The sequence below is a fragment of the Heliconius melpomene genome, chromosome 2 (genome assembly GCF_056956725.1).
Source record: "Heliconius melpomene rosina isolate 202511_hmr_F chromosome 2, ASM5695672v1, whole genome shotgun sequence".
Lineage (NCBI taxonomy): Eukaryota > Metazoa > Arthropoda > Insecta > Lepidoptera > Nymphalidae > Heliconius > Heliconius melpomene.
The window spans coordinates 1,962,451-1,982,643 of record NC_140390.1 but is presented as its reverse complement, the minus strand read 5'-3'; the positions used below and the strand labels follow the sequence as shown (position 1 = coordinate 1,982,643).

Below are 20,193 nucleotides of genomic sequence, written 5' to 3'. Positions count from 1 at the left end.
GCTCGAGGGCGACCGTCCCCTCGCCATTACAAGGTCACTGTAATTATGCTATCATACTATTGATTCTAAGTGGATGCGATTTTTTTTTGTTTTAATATGAATATCGATTTTTTTAGCTTGTACTATTGAAAGAAGTGACCAATTCTCGCTTTAAAATTGTAGAAAAAAAATAGAGTCAAAATTAGTATCTGTTTCTATGAGGGCCGTGCTTCTCATTAGCAAATTTATCTAAATTAAATTAACTTTTGCATTGCTTTTCTTTTAATGTGGTATGCAGATATTGCTGCAATAAGTTTAAAAATTAAATAAGTATTTCAGTAGCTATGCGTCAGCGGTGATGCCAAGTGAAAATTAGACTCTACAACTTTTTATTCCGCGCGCAACGCGGTGCAGTGAAAGTCGGCTCGAGTGCCCCGGCACGTGCTGCCCCTCTCGCCCCCCCCCCAGCGCCCCGCCCCGTGCCCCCGCCGGGACGCGCCGTAAACAAAGCGCTGCCAACTCACCGCGCACCGCCGTCGCCGGTGGCACGTCGCGGCGATCAACGCTGGCGGGTACATCTAAATATGCTACTTATCGAAACATTCTCAGCTCGTGGGACATGGCTGTCACTCCGTAGAGGTAGAGCTGGTGTGTAGAGTGTCGGCCGCCGCCGCGCCGTCGCTCGCACTGGCGCGACATCGATCGTGAGTGCCGCTCGCTGATTGGCCGGCCGCGGGCGCCACGTGACGCGCGCGCCGCGCTCCCATTGGCGGGCCGGCGGCGGCCACGTGAGCGGCGGCGTGCGGCGGCGGGCGCGTGGCAGTCGCGGCGTGACAGCGGGCGCGTCGTACCGCGCGCGCCGCCCGCGCTCCCGACATGAGCCTCCTCGACACGCTGCTCGAGGCGGCGCGCTTCATCGAGCTGCAGGAGAGGCGCCTCCAAGCCGGTAAGTGCAGGCCGCCGCCCCGTCACCACCGTCGCCCTGTGCACCGCCGCCCTCCGCCAGCACCACCCGCCGCCGCTCTTGACCTTGAGCGCCACGCGCCCCGCCCCACGTAAACAAAGGAAGCCCGAAATTTGCCGGTTACGAACATCTCTCGCCCTGTCTGTGTTGTGCCACGCTGTGATTATGTGAGCTAGTCGTCGAATCCTCCTCTGTGCCCGCAGCGGGCAATGCGAGCGTGCCGGGTCGGCACCGTCCGCACGCGGCGCTGATAGTTTTCTCCGCCAGCACGGCGCGCGTGTAGTAGTGACTCGTGGCCGGTGCCCGACACGCACACCTACGCTATATTTGCGCATCGAGCGCGCTGTGCGGCGTCCACCGCTGCGCACGTAGCGCGGCGAGCGCGCGGGGCGGCGCGGCGTGACGCAGTGGTCCCGCTCGCCCGCGGTCAGCTGATCAGGGGGCGCGCGGCGCGGGGAGGGCGGGCGGCGGCGATGTGCACGCGCATCCCGCGACTGCCCCCATCGCGACCTGCCCGCGGTGCACGTAGGTTTTAAAACGTAAAAACTTGACAAAATCTGGCACAAGGTATGATAGGTTGCGTAACGGTTGTGCCCGCACAGTGCCTACCGTTAGGCGATGAACTCGCGCTCTCGCTAGTCGCTGGCTGCACTATCGGCCCCGATAAGGCCGAGCGGCGTACACCAGCGTACACCAGCGTACATAGGACACCCCGATTCTTTTATCGGTCGTGATTGCGAACAATGACTCTTTTGTGTTGTGTTAGACGTTAACATCGTGTAAAGCGTTATTAACGTGTTATTAACGTTGTAACCATTCTAATGTGGCTGTGTGAGAACTAATGCAATTGTTTTTGCTATACGGAAAAAGCAGTTTTGAAATAACCTTAGTAAATATTATATTTTCGATTACAGAGAAAACATTAGCAAAACATTAAAAAAAACCTAAACTATCTCACAAAAAAACCCACTAACTAGGCAAGGTCGTATCTGCCGGGGCTGACGTTATCTTGCATTTTTACACGTGTACCAGAGCCAGGTGGTTTGGCTCCTACCATCACATGCTACCCTGGTAGCTTTAACATTTAAACTGAGTCCCTGAGGTTGTTTTTATTTGAGGTTTATTTTGTGTGTAGAACGAGTTTGCGATTTCGAGTTTTTTTTTCTTTCTTTTGAAAAGGAAGTGGTTTTTTGGTTATCAGTTTAAGTTTAAAGCGTGGATTAACCATGTAGGGTTAAGATTTAACTATTAAATAATCAGAAGGATTATAGGATCATGAATTATTAAAGTGGAAAATGTAGAGAAAAGCTTAAAATTTAATATGTATATTTAAAATTTACTTGCTCTACAAAATGTATATGAGAAGTAAATATGTTAATGAATTTGTAAATCATGATAGGTTTATTCTTATTTTATTTTGGTAAATAAAAAAATCTTGATTGAAGCTTGACTTGGTTCTTAAAAAAGTTTACTTAAAAATTATTGAGTTTTAATTAAATATTATAAAATTTACTTATAATTAAATAGTTTGGAGCCTCAGGCACTAAAAGACAATGAAAAATATTCCAAACACGCGGGAGCCAGAGAGCTTGCGTTAGAGTGTTTTTAAGGGAACGAAGGTGTCTTAACAGAAGGTTCCCAGGTTCCCTAAGCTGACAATGCTATGTGCGGAATACAATATGAAGCTAAATAAAGAAGTTATTTTCATTGACCACGGGGGTGAAGGTGCGAGTAAAAGCTAGTTTACAATAAAATGAATAATATTTTCGTTATCTATGTCTCATAGTAATAAACATGTTTTTTTCTATAAATTTGCAACATGCTTATATTACAATGTTATTGTTATTATTCGTAAACAACAAACATTGGGAAAACATTTTATGAAGTATTACAATAAATAACTATAAATATATTACAATAAATAAAATCGCTCTTGAAAACTAGCTAAATATATACAGAAATGAAAAAATATATCACTGACTTTTGTGTCTAAGATTAAAAGTAGTGATAGCATGAAAACCTAAAAAAAATATCCTAAAAAAAAAGTTATTTAAGTATTGAGGTTATATCTTTCTATTTAAAACAGAAATCTTAAAATATGCCTTTGAAGATTTCGAGGACCATTCTGAAATGCATCGTTGGCGACCTTGCAGATCTTTTTATAATAAATCAATGATTACTACAACCGACACTCTTAGAAATTTATGTTGATTCTATATAATGTGAAATTTCTAATAATATATTATTTTATTTTCTACTTTAATTTACTTTATGTCTTTAATTATCTGTACTAATAATAATTAATAGTTTAAAAAACTAAAAACACACTTGCTTATTAATAAGAGGAATGTAATAAGCACTAACTCATGTTTTAACAAGCCGTCCAAGGTTCGATCAGCTATCTTCCAAAATCCATTAACAGGCCAGAGTCGATGGTACCATAATATTGTATTGTCATCTAATCTGCATACAAACGATGGTAGTTTATTTTTAAATAATTTTTGTATTAGAAACCTACAATAACCTTGTACAGTTGATAGGTAATACTTATATCTGCATAAATACGTAATGCTTCGAGATTTCAGCGGAAACTAGAGAACGGAGTGTTTTAACACTAGGTTCCCTCTGCCTTCTATATAATAATATATGTCGGATACAAAATGGGTAAATTTATTATAAAACATATAGATTAATAAATGTATTTTATAAAATTTTACTGTTATCAGAAATAGCAATCGTTCGAGATAGTTCTATATAAATTTAATCAGAATCTAATCTATATTTGATCAAAATCTGCATACACTTGTTAGTACGTGTAGCTCTACAATGAAGGGAAAGAATAATTTATATATAGACTGTAATAATATAGGTATTATTTTCATAGATTGTTTGTTATACAAAAAAAATCAGCCCACAAGACATTGCGTTCCCCACTTTCCGCCGTTTTGAGTGGCGAAACTCAACGCCGCACTTTTGCCTCGGCACCAGAGCGAAAGAAAAAAAAATATATATTTCCTTTCCTCGAGTGGGGATCGAACCCACAACCAGTCGATTTTGCAGCACACTTGCTGGCCTCAAGATTGTTATACTTTGGGTAAAATTGGCTGAATTATCATTTAAGTTTTATAATTTACTAGCTTTGGAAATATCTATATTTGCAACTGATACCTTCGAAATGTCCAAGTAACTCTAACTTCAGGTCCAGTTGGTATATTATGTTGATCGAAACGATTAATGTAATATATCATAGTTTATATAGCCTTCCTCGATATACAGATTATAAAATACAAAAAAAATCGAACTAGAACCTTTTTTTTTAACAAACTTATTTTTTTTATATCAGTATAGATTATTAAAAGTTCCAAGTACCTTATATTTTATGTATTAATAATTTATGTATTTACTTAGTTTTTTTGCGCAGTGCCCTTTATAAAATACTGTATAAATAGGCTTAAAGAGATATATTTGTAAATATTTGGAACAAAAATAACATTTTAACAGTAAAGTAATATTAAAGTGTCATTAAAGTAGATTAAGATGGATTTAATGGATATAATTTATGGTTATATAATTCTGATAAGCTACGAATCATCAGTTCGATTCTCACCCAATACAAATATTTATTAGATGTCTCTTTTATGTGTTAAAATATATAGTTAGATTAACATTATTATGTGTGTGAACGTTTATTTGGTTTTTTTTGTATATATTTTGTGCATTTTTTAAATATATTTTTTTATATTTATTTTTGCTATGAGAAAATAAGAAAATAATAATCTAACTTCAACTTAAATTTCAATATGAAAAGTCTCAGTTTATATTAGTTGCTATAGTGACATCAATATAACCTTCAGAGCGCTGATGAATAGGAAGTAGAATATGAAAGTAGAATCTAGGAACTAATGCCTTTATTAGGATGTACAAGTACCTGATTATAATACAGTCATTAACTAATGAGGCCAGGCGTGGCGCCGGGGCACGAGCGTGTGACTGTAAGCGCGACAGTTTGTGGATTCGATTCTGACTCGAGGAAATGAAATATTTCATATTTTCGTTTCTTCTCTCTGGTGTCGAGGCGCGGCGTTGAGTTCCATCACTTAATATGTAATACCTGCAGAACGAAGTGTCTTAGCACTATGCTCCTACTGCCTACCCTTCTGCATGCAGGATATGGCGTGAAGCGTCCTTATAGATACGTTTTAGCTTTTTCAAAATAGAAATATAATTATCTTACATATAAAGGAGGTTTTTATATTTTACTAGCGACCCTCTTGCGGCTTCGCCCGCTTTTACTACTGGATTATTCATATAATGTATGTTTGCAAAGCACTTAAGATAATGTGAAAATTAATTAAACTCTATTGCAACCCGCATTTTCGTAGTTTCAATAAGGATTTTCCAATTGTTTTATACAGCAAGGATTTTTTAGTAGGTACCGTAATTTTAAATCTGTGCTACTAATCTTTTCAAGTACTTATCTATATATATAAAAGGACTTGTCCTCACTGACTGAGGTAAGACGCACGCACAGCCTTAACCGCTGTGTGTAGAAACGTTAAATTTGGACAAAAGTTTACTTTCGTAATCTGGACATCCACTAAGAAGGGATTTTGAAAAATTTTAACCCTAAAGGGGTGAAATAGGGGTTCAAAGTTTGTATGGAAAAAATTTTAAATCGGCACCGATTTTTATAAAATTTTAAATTTAGATTTTTAAAAGTATTTAATTGAATACGTGTTTCATCGTTTTCTAGAATTCTCCCCCTAAGAGTGCAAATTAGGGGTTGAAAGTTTAGGGGTATTATTTCCGCGCGATATATTTGGTTTCATATTTTTTGTAGTAGTTATTAGTAGGTAGGTTTTTGTTTATAATTTCTTCCGTTTAAAAATAGTCATTTAACTATCTGAAAATAGTCATATAAATATATTTTAATAAGTACTTGAAAAGATTAGTAGCACAGATTTAAAATTACGGTACCTACTAAACAATCCTTGCTGTGTAAAACAATTGGAAAATCCTTATTGAAACTACGAAAATGCGGGTTGCATTAGAGTTTAATTAATTTTCACATTATCTTAAGTGCTTTACAAACATACATTATATGAATAATCCAGTAGTAAAAGCGGGCGAAGCCGCAAGAGGGTCACTAGTATAAAAATAAAATATTAATCTAGGTTGTCATGGGGCAGCGGCACAAAGGTGTGACTGTAATGCGTGACTGTTGTGGGTTCGATCCCCACTCGAGCACTCGAGCATATAAAACATACAAACTTAACTCCAAATGAAAACATGCTACACATATCGCTTACTTTCAAATTTATATAAAAACACTAGTGGGCCCGGACGCGGCTACGCCCGCGAAAATATAAGCCTAAATAATTAAAATAAGTAAAAAAATAATAATAAGTGGAGATTTATTATTAGAAAAAATATTTGATTTGATTTAAAAATATTTTAAACATTTTTCTATATTAAATAATTATTAATTTTTGCGAACAATACTAAATAAAATCCCAAATGATTAAAATTATGATATTTTAAGTGTATAACATCGGTATAGATAACCGAACTGAGATAAATTAATTATAAGCAGCAAATAATTACATAAAAAATAATAGTAATTCGAAAATATATAAAAATTTACAAACTCATCAACGTCATCTGCCCGTTCGCGTCGGTCATACTATACCACTCGTAGGTCATTTGGAATCAGTGACATCTTAATTATTTATTAGAATGTTATACAGTAAACTATAATTTCCATCAAGATGAAATGCTAAAAGTGACTATTATATTTATTTTCATAAGAATGAATATCAAATTATAGAAATCATCTAATTTTCGTTAATGTATACAAATCTATATCGGCGCGCGCCATGTATGCATTAAGCAAACTCACTTTGGGTGACGTTTTCTTAAAACAACAAACTCTGCAAGCCGTTGCTTAGCAACGCGTAGTGACGATTGTTATTAACATGGCGGAATAAATTGCATGTCAAATTAATTATTTTAATATATTGGTATATATCGAAAATATTACAAATATGAGAAAAAAGTACCCTATGTTCATCCCGGGACCCTCAAGTATCTCTATATGAGTATTTTATCACAATTAAATTAGCGGTTTGGCCCTGATTGCGTAAAAGACAGACAGACAGACAGACAGACAGACAGAGTTACTTTCGAATTTATAATATAGGTATGGATATTATTTTGTGATTATGCAACATTTATATTACATTTTTTTTTCTCTTTATCTTTTTTTACCTTCACGCTCTATCCCATACATCAGCTATGTAGGCAGAGAGAACCAGGGAACCTAGTGTTAATACACTCCATTTGCAGATACGTCCATTTCTCGCAAAATCTGGAGGCATTGCGTGTTCAGTGGCGGAACTCGACCCCGCGCTTTAATTACCAAAGCGCACTCCTGCGCCTCGACCACCTTGGGTAGAACTATATAGGTATATTGGGAGTACAAACTTAGATATAATTAATTTTTCTCACAATTATCTCCAATTTATTATTATAAATGACAGCAAAATATCAGATTCCACATATTATTTTAGAACATCGAGCCATAGTGTAAAATATATATACATAACTATAAAAATACATATAAATATATATAATAATACTTAATAGTACAAACAATTAAATTAATTATGTCATTTATTGAAAAAGCACCACAGCACGCGATGGGTATTCACTGTTAATTATTTATTGAATAAGTTAGTTAACTAGATTGTAAATTAACTGCTAGTTAATTTATTGGGATGGGTGTGGCGCGGTGATAGTGTTTGTGGGTTCTATTCATACTTGAGGAAATTAAATATTGAATATTTTCATTGCAAGTGGCTGCGTGGTGGGGCGTTGAGTTATTCCACTCAACAAGCAATGTCTGAAGCGCTACCCTCCTACATGCAGGATAAATGCGTGAATATAGAAACTCTTGGTTAGTTATTGTATTTTTTTGCCGTGCCTCGCACGTAGCAGGATAGCCAGAGGAAACATGAAAATCTGGTGTAAGAGACGCCGTTCCTGTTAGGATACTTCCGTTCCCCACCTTCCGCCGAATTCTAAAAACGCCGTGATTTGCCTCTTGAAATATTTCATTTCCTCAAGTGGCAATCGAACCCACAACCTGTCGTTTACAGTCCAACACTTCTGGCACAGCACCACGACCGCCCTTATTGTATTTGCAACATATAAAGATATAAAGATATTAAATTAAAATCAAACGCCGCACTTTTGTGAATCTTATCGCAAGGCTCCACTGAGGCCACGAATAGGTACAATCCAAACGGTGAAAGGGACTGGCCTCGTCATCGTCATACGTACCGGAATGATCTGTTGACGGACGCTAGCATCCAACTGACTTCCCATCGACCATTGTTTTTGTATGCACTGGATTTTGTGTTTTTGGAACGTGGCGTTGGGTTACGCGTCGTGTGTTGATTGATTGGAATTGATTAAGGCCATTGGTGTTGGTGTGTAATAGGACAGTATCTTGCTTTAAATACGATGGTTGGGAAATGTTTATGCATAAATTATTTTATTAACATAATCCTGTTAAGACATGGCGTTGAGTTACGCAATGTCAATAAGGCGAAGAAAGTGAAGATGTGAGTGCATGTGTACAAGCCTTAGTAAACTATATACATCTAAACAGCTTACTTTATTGTTCCTTATTTTTTTTAAGTTTCACGCTGTAACCTGCGTATATCAGGGTAGGCAGAGGGAACCTAGTGCTAAAACACTCCGTTTCCCACTTTCCGCTGAATTTTTAGTAGAGATATTTTTAGCATTGAATTGTGGGGTTAAAGATTTCTGACAATGTCTAAGTTATTTCACACGAGGCTATTGTTTGTTCAGACAGAGCCCTGATTGTTATAACCTGTGGTTAATTTTGTTTGTTGCTTTGTTTTTTTTTTTTTATTTTGTCTGTGCACTGCCATTGATGGAGCGGTTTTTAATGAATATTTTATGTCTTTTTGTTATTGCTGATTTTTTTTATTATTATCTACTTATTTCGAGGCCAGTCGTGGCGTCGTGGCAGGGGTATAAGCGTGTAACTGTAAACGACTGGCCTCAGCACCTAATATTTCTACTAACTAGTATAATTTAAGCCTAAATAAAATCAGTATTGCACTAACATGACTAAAGCTCTTAGTCTCGTATTTGTAAACCGCGCTAATGTCTGAGAACGATCTCGAGATGACGTTTTCTTTCATAAATTACATATCTATGAATAAAAACGACATCTCAAGATCGATCTCAGACTTGAGAGCGATTTACAAATGTTGCGCTAAGCTCAACACTATAGGTTGTTTTGACCAAATTAAACATAAACAAACCTCGATTCTTACTATGTAACGTGATATAGTACGGCTTCTTCAACCGTCACCCACTGTCGATCGTATCGAATTACTGTTACATTGTCAATGTGAATATTTTGTTTGATAGGCTTTATCTTCTTCATATATATCTTAGTTATTATTACATCTATATATATAAAATCGAAAGGTCACTCACTCATCACGAAATCTCAGAAACTACTACTACTACTACTACTCATGGAGACAGAAATTAATAATAACATAGTTCACGCAGGCGAAGCCGCGGGCGGGCCACTAGTTACATATATAAATCAAACTAATTTACAAATAAGTGGAAAATGTTATTTTATAGAAAACAAATACGTGTGAAGAAAATAACACAAATTATACAAATATACTAACTTTAGTATGCATAGGCTTTCTTATCACTTATCAAAATATGCTGGAATACAGCTGCAATAACTTACTACTGTTACAACAACTAAAAAAGCTTAGTGATAAATCACTCCGTGTCCAAGTTTTGCTCGTTGAGCGTTAATTTTTTTTTAATTATATCAAGGATACGTTTATATTCAAATAGTTTAATTAATTTAGGCATACGATTAGATATAACTAAATCTATAAAAACACAAGCACAACAAGTATTTTTTTATTGTTTATTTCTTTTATTTAAAAAATATTGTCAGTAAGCAGAAGCACATAATATAGACTGTGCGGGTTTTATATTGTGCAAATTCAAAGGAAGCCCTTTGTTGTTTACACGAGGTCCGAAAGCCGAAATCCTGTTTTGACGCCAATTTGCAACTAAAATGCAATTTGCAATACATTTATAATTATATATTTTTACTATACGCTAGGTGCAGGGGCGTATGTAGATATATACACACATATATGGGGGGGGGACCCTGAACTTTAGCTTTAAACAGATATGTTCGAGTAGGTACACGTTTTTTTCTGTTTCACGCTGTATTTCTCACATAGCAGAGTAGGCAGAGGGATTCTGGGAGCCTAGTTTTAAGACACTCCGTTCCCATTAAGACACTTCCGTTCCCCAATATCCGCTTAATTCTCGAGGTATTGCTTGTTGAGTGGTGGAACCCAACGCTGATCTTTGCCTTGTTACTAGAGCGAGGAAATAAAAAGATTAAATATTTAATTTGTTAATAAAATTTCTGGGATGGGCACAATACTATTTTATGGTGGGCACTGCTTACCCGGCCCATCAGTTTCTACTCAGGTAGCTTTTGGGTACATTAATTCTATATACAAAGGTAAATATCGCATCTTTAGAATCTAGCTCAAAAACTTGTAACTTTCGATTTTGCTATAAATTACTAAAAAAAGTAATAAAAAATCTTTATTCTCTAAAATTCTCTAAAATTTTTTAATAGTAATAATGTAGTAGTAAAAGTTCTAACATATTCTTGACTTTACCCAACATAAATATACACGAGCCAAACATTTAGTAAGCGGAAGCCAGAAACACGTGATTTTGGTAGTGATGTATATTTTAATATAAGACCATACATTTTAATATAACGCTTCGAAAGCTTAACTAATGTTGAAATATTCAATTTTGTCACTACTTTTGTCCTCTCGCCCGAGAGTGTTATCGAAAAATAATCATTAAAATTTCAAATTTGACAATATGAACAGTGCTAGGTAGATTTTAGCATAGAGATATTATGTTTTATTCACGTTTTGTTTAATTTAACATCGGCCCCGGTGAATGTTCCGTTAGTTGTTTAAATTACATATATTTTAATACCATTGATGGATTTTAATTATTTATTTCTTGTTATCTATAGCTGTACCGCACATATCGGTAGAGGCAGACATAGACAGAGAGGGAACCTAGTGTTAAGACACTCTGTTACCCAGTTTCCGACAAATTTTTCGAGACATAGCGTGTTAAGTGGCGGACCTCTACGCCGCCCTTTTCTTCGTCACCACAGTCCAGATCGAAACTACAATCTATGACTAATGATAACAAGCTTGTTCAACGACTAGCCTATATAAATAATGAAAATAGCAATAGATAATAATAATAAAAAATTATAAAAAAAAAAAAAAACAGATATTTTGAATGTATTGTGTGTATAAAAGGAAAAAATAATTATATAGTGCTGTCTAGTATTGTGGCAAAATGTTAGGTTAGTTAGCTGTATGACGCTTGTTACGCGAAACGTATGTCATTTTATAATCAAAGAGGAGTGGAATGGTTCGTGTAGTCTGTCGGTCACTGTATTTTTCCATAATGCACATGTATTTTCTACTAGTAATGACTCTTCTTGTCTCTTCCCTTTTTTGTCGAAAATTCACAGTATAATTGTTTTACAGGAGGTTTTAGAAATGGGAATGGGAATTTGATATTATCATTTCAAAATCAAATTTCTCTGCTTTATGCGGGACACAGCATTAAGCTGGAGAAAAAATAATTCAACAAGTTGAATCCTTGAAATAAAATCCAAAAAGGTAATAAATGTTGATATAATTTTCTTACAACATAATTCTCGAATACTTTGGCAAGAAAATTGCAATTGGATGTGAAAGTCTTAAAATGGAATCCAGAATTTAAAGAATCTCTTATTTTAGTAACGAGGATTGAGGAGGAGTAATCTTGATAAGCATGAAAATACAACAAAGTAGAGCCTCTACTCTTTGGAACGTGATTTTAGACGAAAACGTTGGTAATTTTGTAAAATATCATCAAGTTAATCAGAAAAGGGTACATGAATCAGTGAGCTTTCGCGTTTCGCACGATACGCTGTCGTTATCTCGACATCCGGTGGGTGGGTTCCCCCCTTCACGGTGTTGCCACTTCGGCTTTTGCTGTCGTTAAATGTTTTATATCGATTGTCACGCTGTCGGGAAAAATATAACACATGACGTGACGCCCGAAAACCAAGTACTGATGCACGCTTTACACGCTTGCCAACCGCGTTGTAACAATGATTTGAATTGAATTTTAACTAGCATCCCAGTAGTAGGTAGGTACGAGCCGGCGGAGGGAAATTGAGCGAATTTTACGAGAGCGAGTATTCCGAAAATAGAATCTAGACATGACGCTAGGTCGGATCGCAACCTGCTAAACCGGCAGGTGTGGTCGGCGGAGCAGGGGGTGCTAGTCCGGGGGGCGGGCGCTGCACGCTGCACCGCGCCAAGGTCAGCCGCCGCACGCATGCGCCCCCCCGGACCTCCCCGCGCCTCCCGCCGCTGTATGCTCCTGTGACTTGCACTCCGTATTTCACTCTTTCCCTCCTTTTGTATCCTCGCTTATGTGGCTACGTGACGGTAGAGTCTCGTGTCGGAATATTTCATATTATGTAGGTACTTTTCATTTTATGCTCACTTTCAAGCTACTGCTTAGGAGTGAACGTTATGGTGAGGATTGAATGTACAACTTGTCCGCTTCCGCAAATAGTCCAGGGTTCCGCGTGCAGGATGCTTTGTTATCGGCCAATTACCTCAGGAAAATGGAGGAAGGAATTGAAATGATTTATTTAAGCAGTAGATATTTTTGTGCAGTACTATTGTAGTAAAATAACACGTAGGAGGCAAAATTCGAGCGTACGTTCGTATAGTATATGTAAGCCACGGACAAGGCATTACAGAAATCCTATTAGTCAGACTAAGAGTTGTTCTGTACTAGTTAAATTAGTTTATTTGCAAGTCGCGTGCGTGCTACGTGTCGCTTCGCCACTTTCGAGCTGAGGCACCGTCACCAGCGCCGCCGTCGGACCTTTTCGGACGGTGGTACCGCGCGTCACCGTCCTACCGTCCACCGCCGCCCGAGCGTCTCTCATTAGAAAGTTAGACGTGCATAAGGAGTGGAGTCGAATCGCCAACAAGGCCCGATTCGGTTGCAACGTTCCATTCACCTTATTCGCGGCGTCGGCCGTCGAGTGTCGAGGTTCAGTGACTCCGCCGCTCCGCCGGTGACCGACTGACTCCTCCGCGACGCCGGCGCCTCCCCCGCACCTCCTCATCACCTCCCCGCATCTCCCCCGCACCTCCTCCGCTAGCGACCTCGTTGTGCGCGTGTCGTCGCGTGTAGAGTTATGTAAAGCGCTGAGACGGAGAGACGGTGCAGCGGCCGGCGTCGCGCTCGACCGCGTGCGCGTCCTCCCCCCCTCTCCCCTCCCTCCGCCGGCACTCCTCACTCCTCGGCCCTCGCTCCCGCAGACCCGCACTCCGGCCAGGCCCGCCAGTCGTCGAGCGCAGTTCGTCGGCACCGGTCGGGTCGCGGCGCCGGCGTTGTCGGTGCTGTGTGCGAGCGAGCGAGCGCTGCCATTTCGGGAGTGACCGTCACGACCGCCGCTGCGGACTGAAATAGCGGCCGTTATCACGGCAGCGACCTCGCGGCGGGACGAGATAGCGCGAGGTCGCCGGCACCTGCGCGCCTCGCCCCACGTGCGCCTCCGCTGCAGCCCCCACCACCAGTGTCTGGTCTGCTCTGGACTTTGCACGTTCTAGAACGGCTTAACGTTTTCACCACTTGGTGGTCTTGGCCACATTGGTGTTTTAAGTCGGGTTTTTGATCAGGTATATCGAGGTGTTCGATGCGTGAGACGGAATGGCCAATTTGAATTGCTCGAATAGGATTCGCAAAATTGAAAACAAAAGACGATTTAGTTACAGCCATGTATGGATGATATAATTTGTCGTAAATATATTTTATAGGTGTCGTCAAATTCTTGGTCCAGTCTGAACTTTTGGAGAGTTATGTTATTCCTCGAAAATTCTAAATATTTTTTTTCGAAATATAATTTTTTGATATCTTTCATAAGATATAAGTTGTTATCTTAATTCAACATTTTAGTCCAATATTATCATTTTTCGTTATTTCTTTGTTTGTTTGAGCTCTGATAGTCGTTTTGCAAAGATCGCTCAGCTGTTCGACTTCGTTCAGATAATGTTTCTTATAAATAATAACTAGCGGCCCGCTCGCGGCTTCGCCTGCGTGAACTACGCTATTATCTGTCTCTATGAGTACCTACGTCCTATAAGTGACGTCCATGCAAAATTTGAGACTACTTCCATTTGTAGTAATGAAGTTTCATACAAGCTTTCAACCCCAAAAACAACCCCTTAGAAGTCGAATATTGTAAATTCCCGTCTTAGCGAGCACCTACGTCTTATAAGTAACTCCTATGCAAAATTTGAGATTCCTAGCACTTGTAGTTACTGAGATTTCGTGATGAGTGAGTGACCTTTCGATTTTATATATATAGATAACGCTTCTCTTTGTAAATTCGAATGGAATATTTATTTAAATTTATATTTCCATTTCTTCGTTGCGTTGAATTCCGCCACTCAACACGCAATGCCTCGAAAAAGTTGGTGGAAAGTGGGGAACGGAGTGTTTTAACACAAGGTTCCCTCTGCCTTCCCTTCTGTGTGCGGGATACAGCGTGAAGCTGATTTATTTTATTAACTCTTGTCTTGTTCTGACCGAAATATCTTACTATTATTTTATAGTGAAACGTTACGCAACTATATTTTTTTGTGATGTCGGTTTTACTTGAACTAGTATAGAAACAATAATTAAATTTAATGTGTAAATCGTGTTTGGAGGCAATATTAGCGTACTAAAGCATGAAATAGGTTTTTGTGTTGTTATATTTAAGTATTTAAATATGAGAAAACAGTTTTAATCTTTTTTTATTTAAATTAAATACCTATGAGGTGATAAAAAAATCGTCCTTTCTCTTTATTATTTTCGTTATTAAATTATACGTAGCAAGTTGTTCTGATATTTTTCAAAACATATTTTCATTTGGTTTAAATTTGGTAAAAAATCGTTCGTTTCTTCACATATTTATGAGATAAAGGTTTTTCACATGATATATTTATTATTATAATTCGTCATGTTTTTAAAGATCTATATACTATTTAAAAAAAAAATCAACAATCACTATTACAACAGGAGTTGTATATATATTTTTTTATTTAATTCATAACAATAAGATTAAGAGCTACTCACAGTATTAGTTGATACAGATAGGAAAAAAGATGAAATTCTTATAGGCATATAATAATCTACAATAAACTACTCAAAAGGAGTACATTAGATAAATAAAAAATATGTTTTCTACTTTACCTCCTTACCCAAAATAGTTTATGAGGCAAAAAGAAATCTTCGCTAATTTTTTTCTTATATTTCTTTTTCCCGATAAAAGAAAACACCACGTTCTCCAGTTTCCACCTAATTTGTGAAAATAAACATTTCTGATTTCAATAGAAACGTGATATCCTGTATTATTATTCGTTTTTTTTAATAAATTAATTCGTATAAATGCCTATATATATTATTTAGAATATAGATGAAAACGAGGATAAATTGAAATTTGATGCGGATAATTGATACTGTTGATCGGTTTCAGCCTTGTTTCAGCATAAAATCTGAACTAACTAATTGTTATTTATATTGCGCAAGTTCCAAGTGTGACGTTTGCACAATATTTTGTTTTGTTAGAATCTTTAGGTGTGGGTTCGATTCTTACTTGATATAACAGATTTTTTTATTGAGGATGATGATAACACACTTTTGAAGTCGGTTAAAAATAATAAGTGACCTCTAACTATCTAGACGTTTCTAATGGTAATTGTAATGTTTGTTAATCTAAAGCGACTTAAATGTTTTCACGTAATATACCTAAAGGAATATAAAGAAAAAAAAACATGTTTTTTATGATTAAATTTACGTCAAATTTAAACAATTTTTAAATTAATACAAAAACTTAAAACAACGTTCAAATAAATATAAGATGAATAAATATAAAATGAAATTAAATTTACACGACCAAATGTAAGGAATATTCTAGAATCTAGATTTCTAGAGCGGCCAACTAACATCCACTGTACGATAATTTTTCTAATTATGCTGTAACCTCGAGAATCGAGTGATCTAATTGTTACGACAGAAAGACGCGTGTATTTATAAAACACATAATATACTTATTGAGAATGATGGTAACACGAAAACGACACATCTACCCTTAAAATTGAAACTTCACGCTCTTTCCCGCTCGATTATCACTCGAGGAAATGAAATATTTAATATTTTCATTTCTTCGCTCTGGTGTCTCAACACAAAATGCTTCCAGAATTCGGTGTAAATAGGGGAGTGGAGTGTCTTAACACTAGGCCCATCCTGTTAAATGCGGGATACAGCGAGAAGCTAAGGCTCTAGGAACGTTTAGTTTTGTTTAAAATAGAGTGGGTACATATGCATGCAAGGTCAAAGATTGTGAAGCATTGTTTCCTCTATAGAGCCATGTTGGTATCGTGCTACTTTCAATGTGCGAATAAATTAGTATTTAACTCTTATTTAAAGCTGGTTTTTGATTCTTTTACGCCTAATATAGATATTGAAATGTTTTTATTATTATTTTTTTTATTTTAATGGTATAATGGTGAAGTTTGTTTGGTTGATCGCGCTAATCTCACGAACTAATTGATTTGACTTCGACTTTTGATAGCGGAAAATAGAGAACGGAAGTATCTTAATGGGAAACGGAATTTCTCAACATTAGACTCCCAGGTTCCCTGGGACCCTTCTATATGCGGGATACAGCGTGAAGCTAAAAAAATCGTCTTATTAATTTCCATTTGACCACGCAAGCAAAGTTGCACATAAAACTAGTAATCGATAAGTAAGAATAATATCGACAATTTTATTTTATGTAGGTATATATTATCAATTTGACATTGTAAAATTATAAAAAATAGCTCAAAGTTACATAAGGAACTAATTTATTAAAATAAAGTTGTAAGTATTTTGTAGATTTCTTATAATTAATAGAGTTTTTACTTCAAATAACCTTAAGTCAAAATTGATAACTTTTATTAATAGATTGGATTCTTTTAAGTATATAGTACATTTATATAGATTTGAACCTACACTATCGTCTACGTCAGTCAGTTCGTAGCACGTCACAACTACGTATTATATTATGCTATTTAATAATTAATAGTATTTATTATATTATATAAGATTATAAACATATAATTAGAGTGGTTTTGCTAGTTTATGACATTTTACTATTAATTATTAGTTTTGTTTTATTTTCTATCATAGATTCATAATAATATAGATCAAATAAAATCAGCTTCACGCTGTATCCCGCACACAGCAGGGTAGGCAGAGGGAACCTAGTGTTTAGGGACTCCGCACCCCACTCTTCGCCGAATTCTGGAGACTTGGCTCCTTCAGGCTTGGCACTTTATTAATCGTTTCAATATGCATGTACTGTACCTACGGCTAGTGCCATTTAGAAGATATCATATACAAATCTTAGATATTTCAAAAAGTTAATACTTCCTGAGATTAGCGGCTTCAACCAAACAATCTTTCAAATACTATTCTATATACAACAATGAATAAATACAATTTTTCACAACTTCAACCAGCAGAAACAGACCAGTTGCTCGGTCTTACGTAACATATAAACAACACGTGTCTAGCTTTGGTTACATGATTCTTATGAGAATATTATTATACATACATACATACATTCATACAATACATATATTCATATAGAGGCGGTCGAGGCGCAGGCGCAAAAGTGTGGGAGTAACGCGACGGTTCTGGGTTCGATTCTTACTCGGGATAATGAATTATTTTCATATTAGTTCCTCTGGTAACAAGATAAAGCGTATCGTAACGGAAAAACTTTTTTAATTTAAGACATTTTGCAATAAATATTGGTGTAGGAATATTTATATTTAGTTTTTAAACGTTAAAACAAAAAGAGTCCTCACTGTTTCTAAAAGTGCGACAGATAAATAAAAATGAAGTAATAACACGTTTTTTTTTTAATTCAAAATTCGAATCGTTTTTATATATTTGTTAGAGTAGGCATTATAAAGTTCTTACTTTACTTAATACACGTCGAAACAAATCTATTTATATATATACTGTATGTACGTCTTTGTGTGTTTAATCTACAAAACTTTGCACCACCCGCCACGTATACCTAGGTAAGTAGAGTCTCTACTCTACCTACCTAGGTAGTATAACACTTTTGTTATACTTCAATATCGGCACGTGCGTAATCTAAACGATAACATTCTATTATGTAAAGCTAAGCTAGTTTGTTATGGAAAATAGGTCTATTCTTTATTTTTTTGATTGAAAACTTTGAAAATAGTTGACCTTGTGTCAATTTAGAGTCAGTATAATTATTTATATAATATGTAGGCTTTTAAGGATATACATTTGAAATCTACATTTCTATACTAATTTTATAAAGCTGAAGTTGTTTGGTTGAACGCGCTAATCTCAGGAACTATTGCTTGGAATTGAAAGATGCTGTGCTAGTCTGGTAATTTATGTACAGACCAGTCGTGGTGCAGGGGTACAAGCGTGCCACTGTAAAGGCGATAGGCCTGCTGTAGGCTCGATTCTCACTTGGGAAAAGGATATATTTCATATTTTTTATTTCCTCGCTCTTGTAAGGAGGAACAGCGTGGCGTTGAGTTCCTCCACTCCACATGCAATGCCTTTAAAAAAATACATATGTATATTGATTTTTAAGCTAAATTTAAAATATTTATTTCTATTCTATTCTTCTTATTGTTTTCTATTCTACTTTTTAATTGACATATTATTTTTCTTTCGTATTACGAATATTTTTCCTTTTATTTACTAGCGATTCCCGTTTTCCTGTTTATTGTGGAAGCAAAACAGTTTATAACATTATGACGTATATTATTTGTTTACTCAGACATTATATTATAATATATAAGCTTTTATATATTAGTACCTATTCTTACATGCGGCTTCGCTCGCTTTGTCATATGAAAATAATAAAAAGTTGTTTTCAATTCGAAAAATCAATAGTTCCCGAGATTAGAGCGTTCAATAAAACAAACTCGTCAGCTTCATAGTGTTAGTACAGACTTACCTACATATTTTTTTAGTATGAAATATAAAAATAAATATAAAAAATGAAAGACGGTGATTAAAACTCCAGACTAGTTCAAGTAATATTGCCTCCTTCATTCCGGTTCTTTATCCAACAGTCGAGGGATAAGCGGTGGCCTCTCGAGAGGTTCGTCGAGAATTCTCTTTGTTATTTTTTATACTTATATATTTATTTTAGAAAATATTATTTATTAATTTAAATATGTAATTTAAATTATAGAAAATAAAATATTAATGTTAATACTTTAATAAAGATGTTAAACATTTGTACATATATATTTTTTTAATGTAATTTGTATTGTTACAATATGTACTCTATATACAATTTATGTGGGAAATTAAAAACAATTATGTTCAATAAAATTGCACAATATATAATAAAATATCTCAATTATTCTATTTGCATAAATTTCTTTAACAAAGTAAAACAAAAAACAATATAATAATTATTTATTCATTGCAACAAAAACTACTAAAGTCGTCGTCGTCGTCGTCGTCGACGACGTCGTTAAATCAGTCAGCGAAAATGAAAATGTCTGCCAATTTGGTTGCTCCGCGTACCAGGCCAACATGTCCGCGTAGGAGGTAGAGATAACTGTCAGATACCGGACGACGGAGGGGGGAGGGGCGGGACAGGCGGGGGCGGGGGGAGGCAGTGCACGTGCCCGCAGCCATGCCACCGTGCATGCCGACACTCCCCCCCTCCCTCTCGCCTCCCATAGCCTCCCCCCACTGCCCTTCCCCCCGCACTTGTTGAGCGACGCGACGCACTGTGCCGCTGGCCTTCGCCCATTCTAATACGAGGTGTATCCATCTCGCTCTGCCAGTTTTACGTTAAATGATGTTATACGTAATGGTAGGTATCGATTCGATTTCTGACAATGGCTGTGTGCTGTTTGTTCTTGGCTCTGGGGCTCTGGCAGTTCTGGCACGTTGTCGTTGCTAATGATGATTGCCTGAATGTTTGAGACTGTCGTTGA

General features: G+C 36.8%; 1 protein-coding gene across 1 annotated transcript; it reads right to left on the bottom strand.

Annotated features, from left to right (window-relative positions):
* Positions 1-446: 446 nt before the first annotated feature.
* On the bottom strand, positions 447-1,719 carry LOC146540291 (uncharacterized). Its single transcript, XM_085204890.1, has 2 exons — positions 1,646-1,719; positions 447-1,453 (listed from the first exon to the last, which is right to left on the bottom strand). Exons 1-2 carry the CDS (start codon positions 1,717-1,719, stop codon positions 571-573), a joined length of 957 nt encoding a protein of 318 aa, XP_085061016.1. The 3' UTR covers positions 447-570.
* Positions 1,720-20,193: the final 18,474 nt, after the last annotated feature.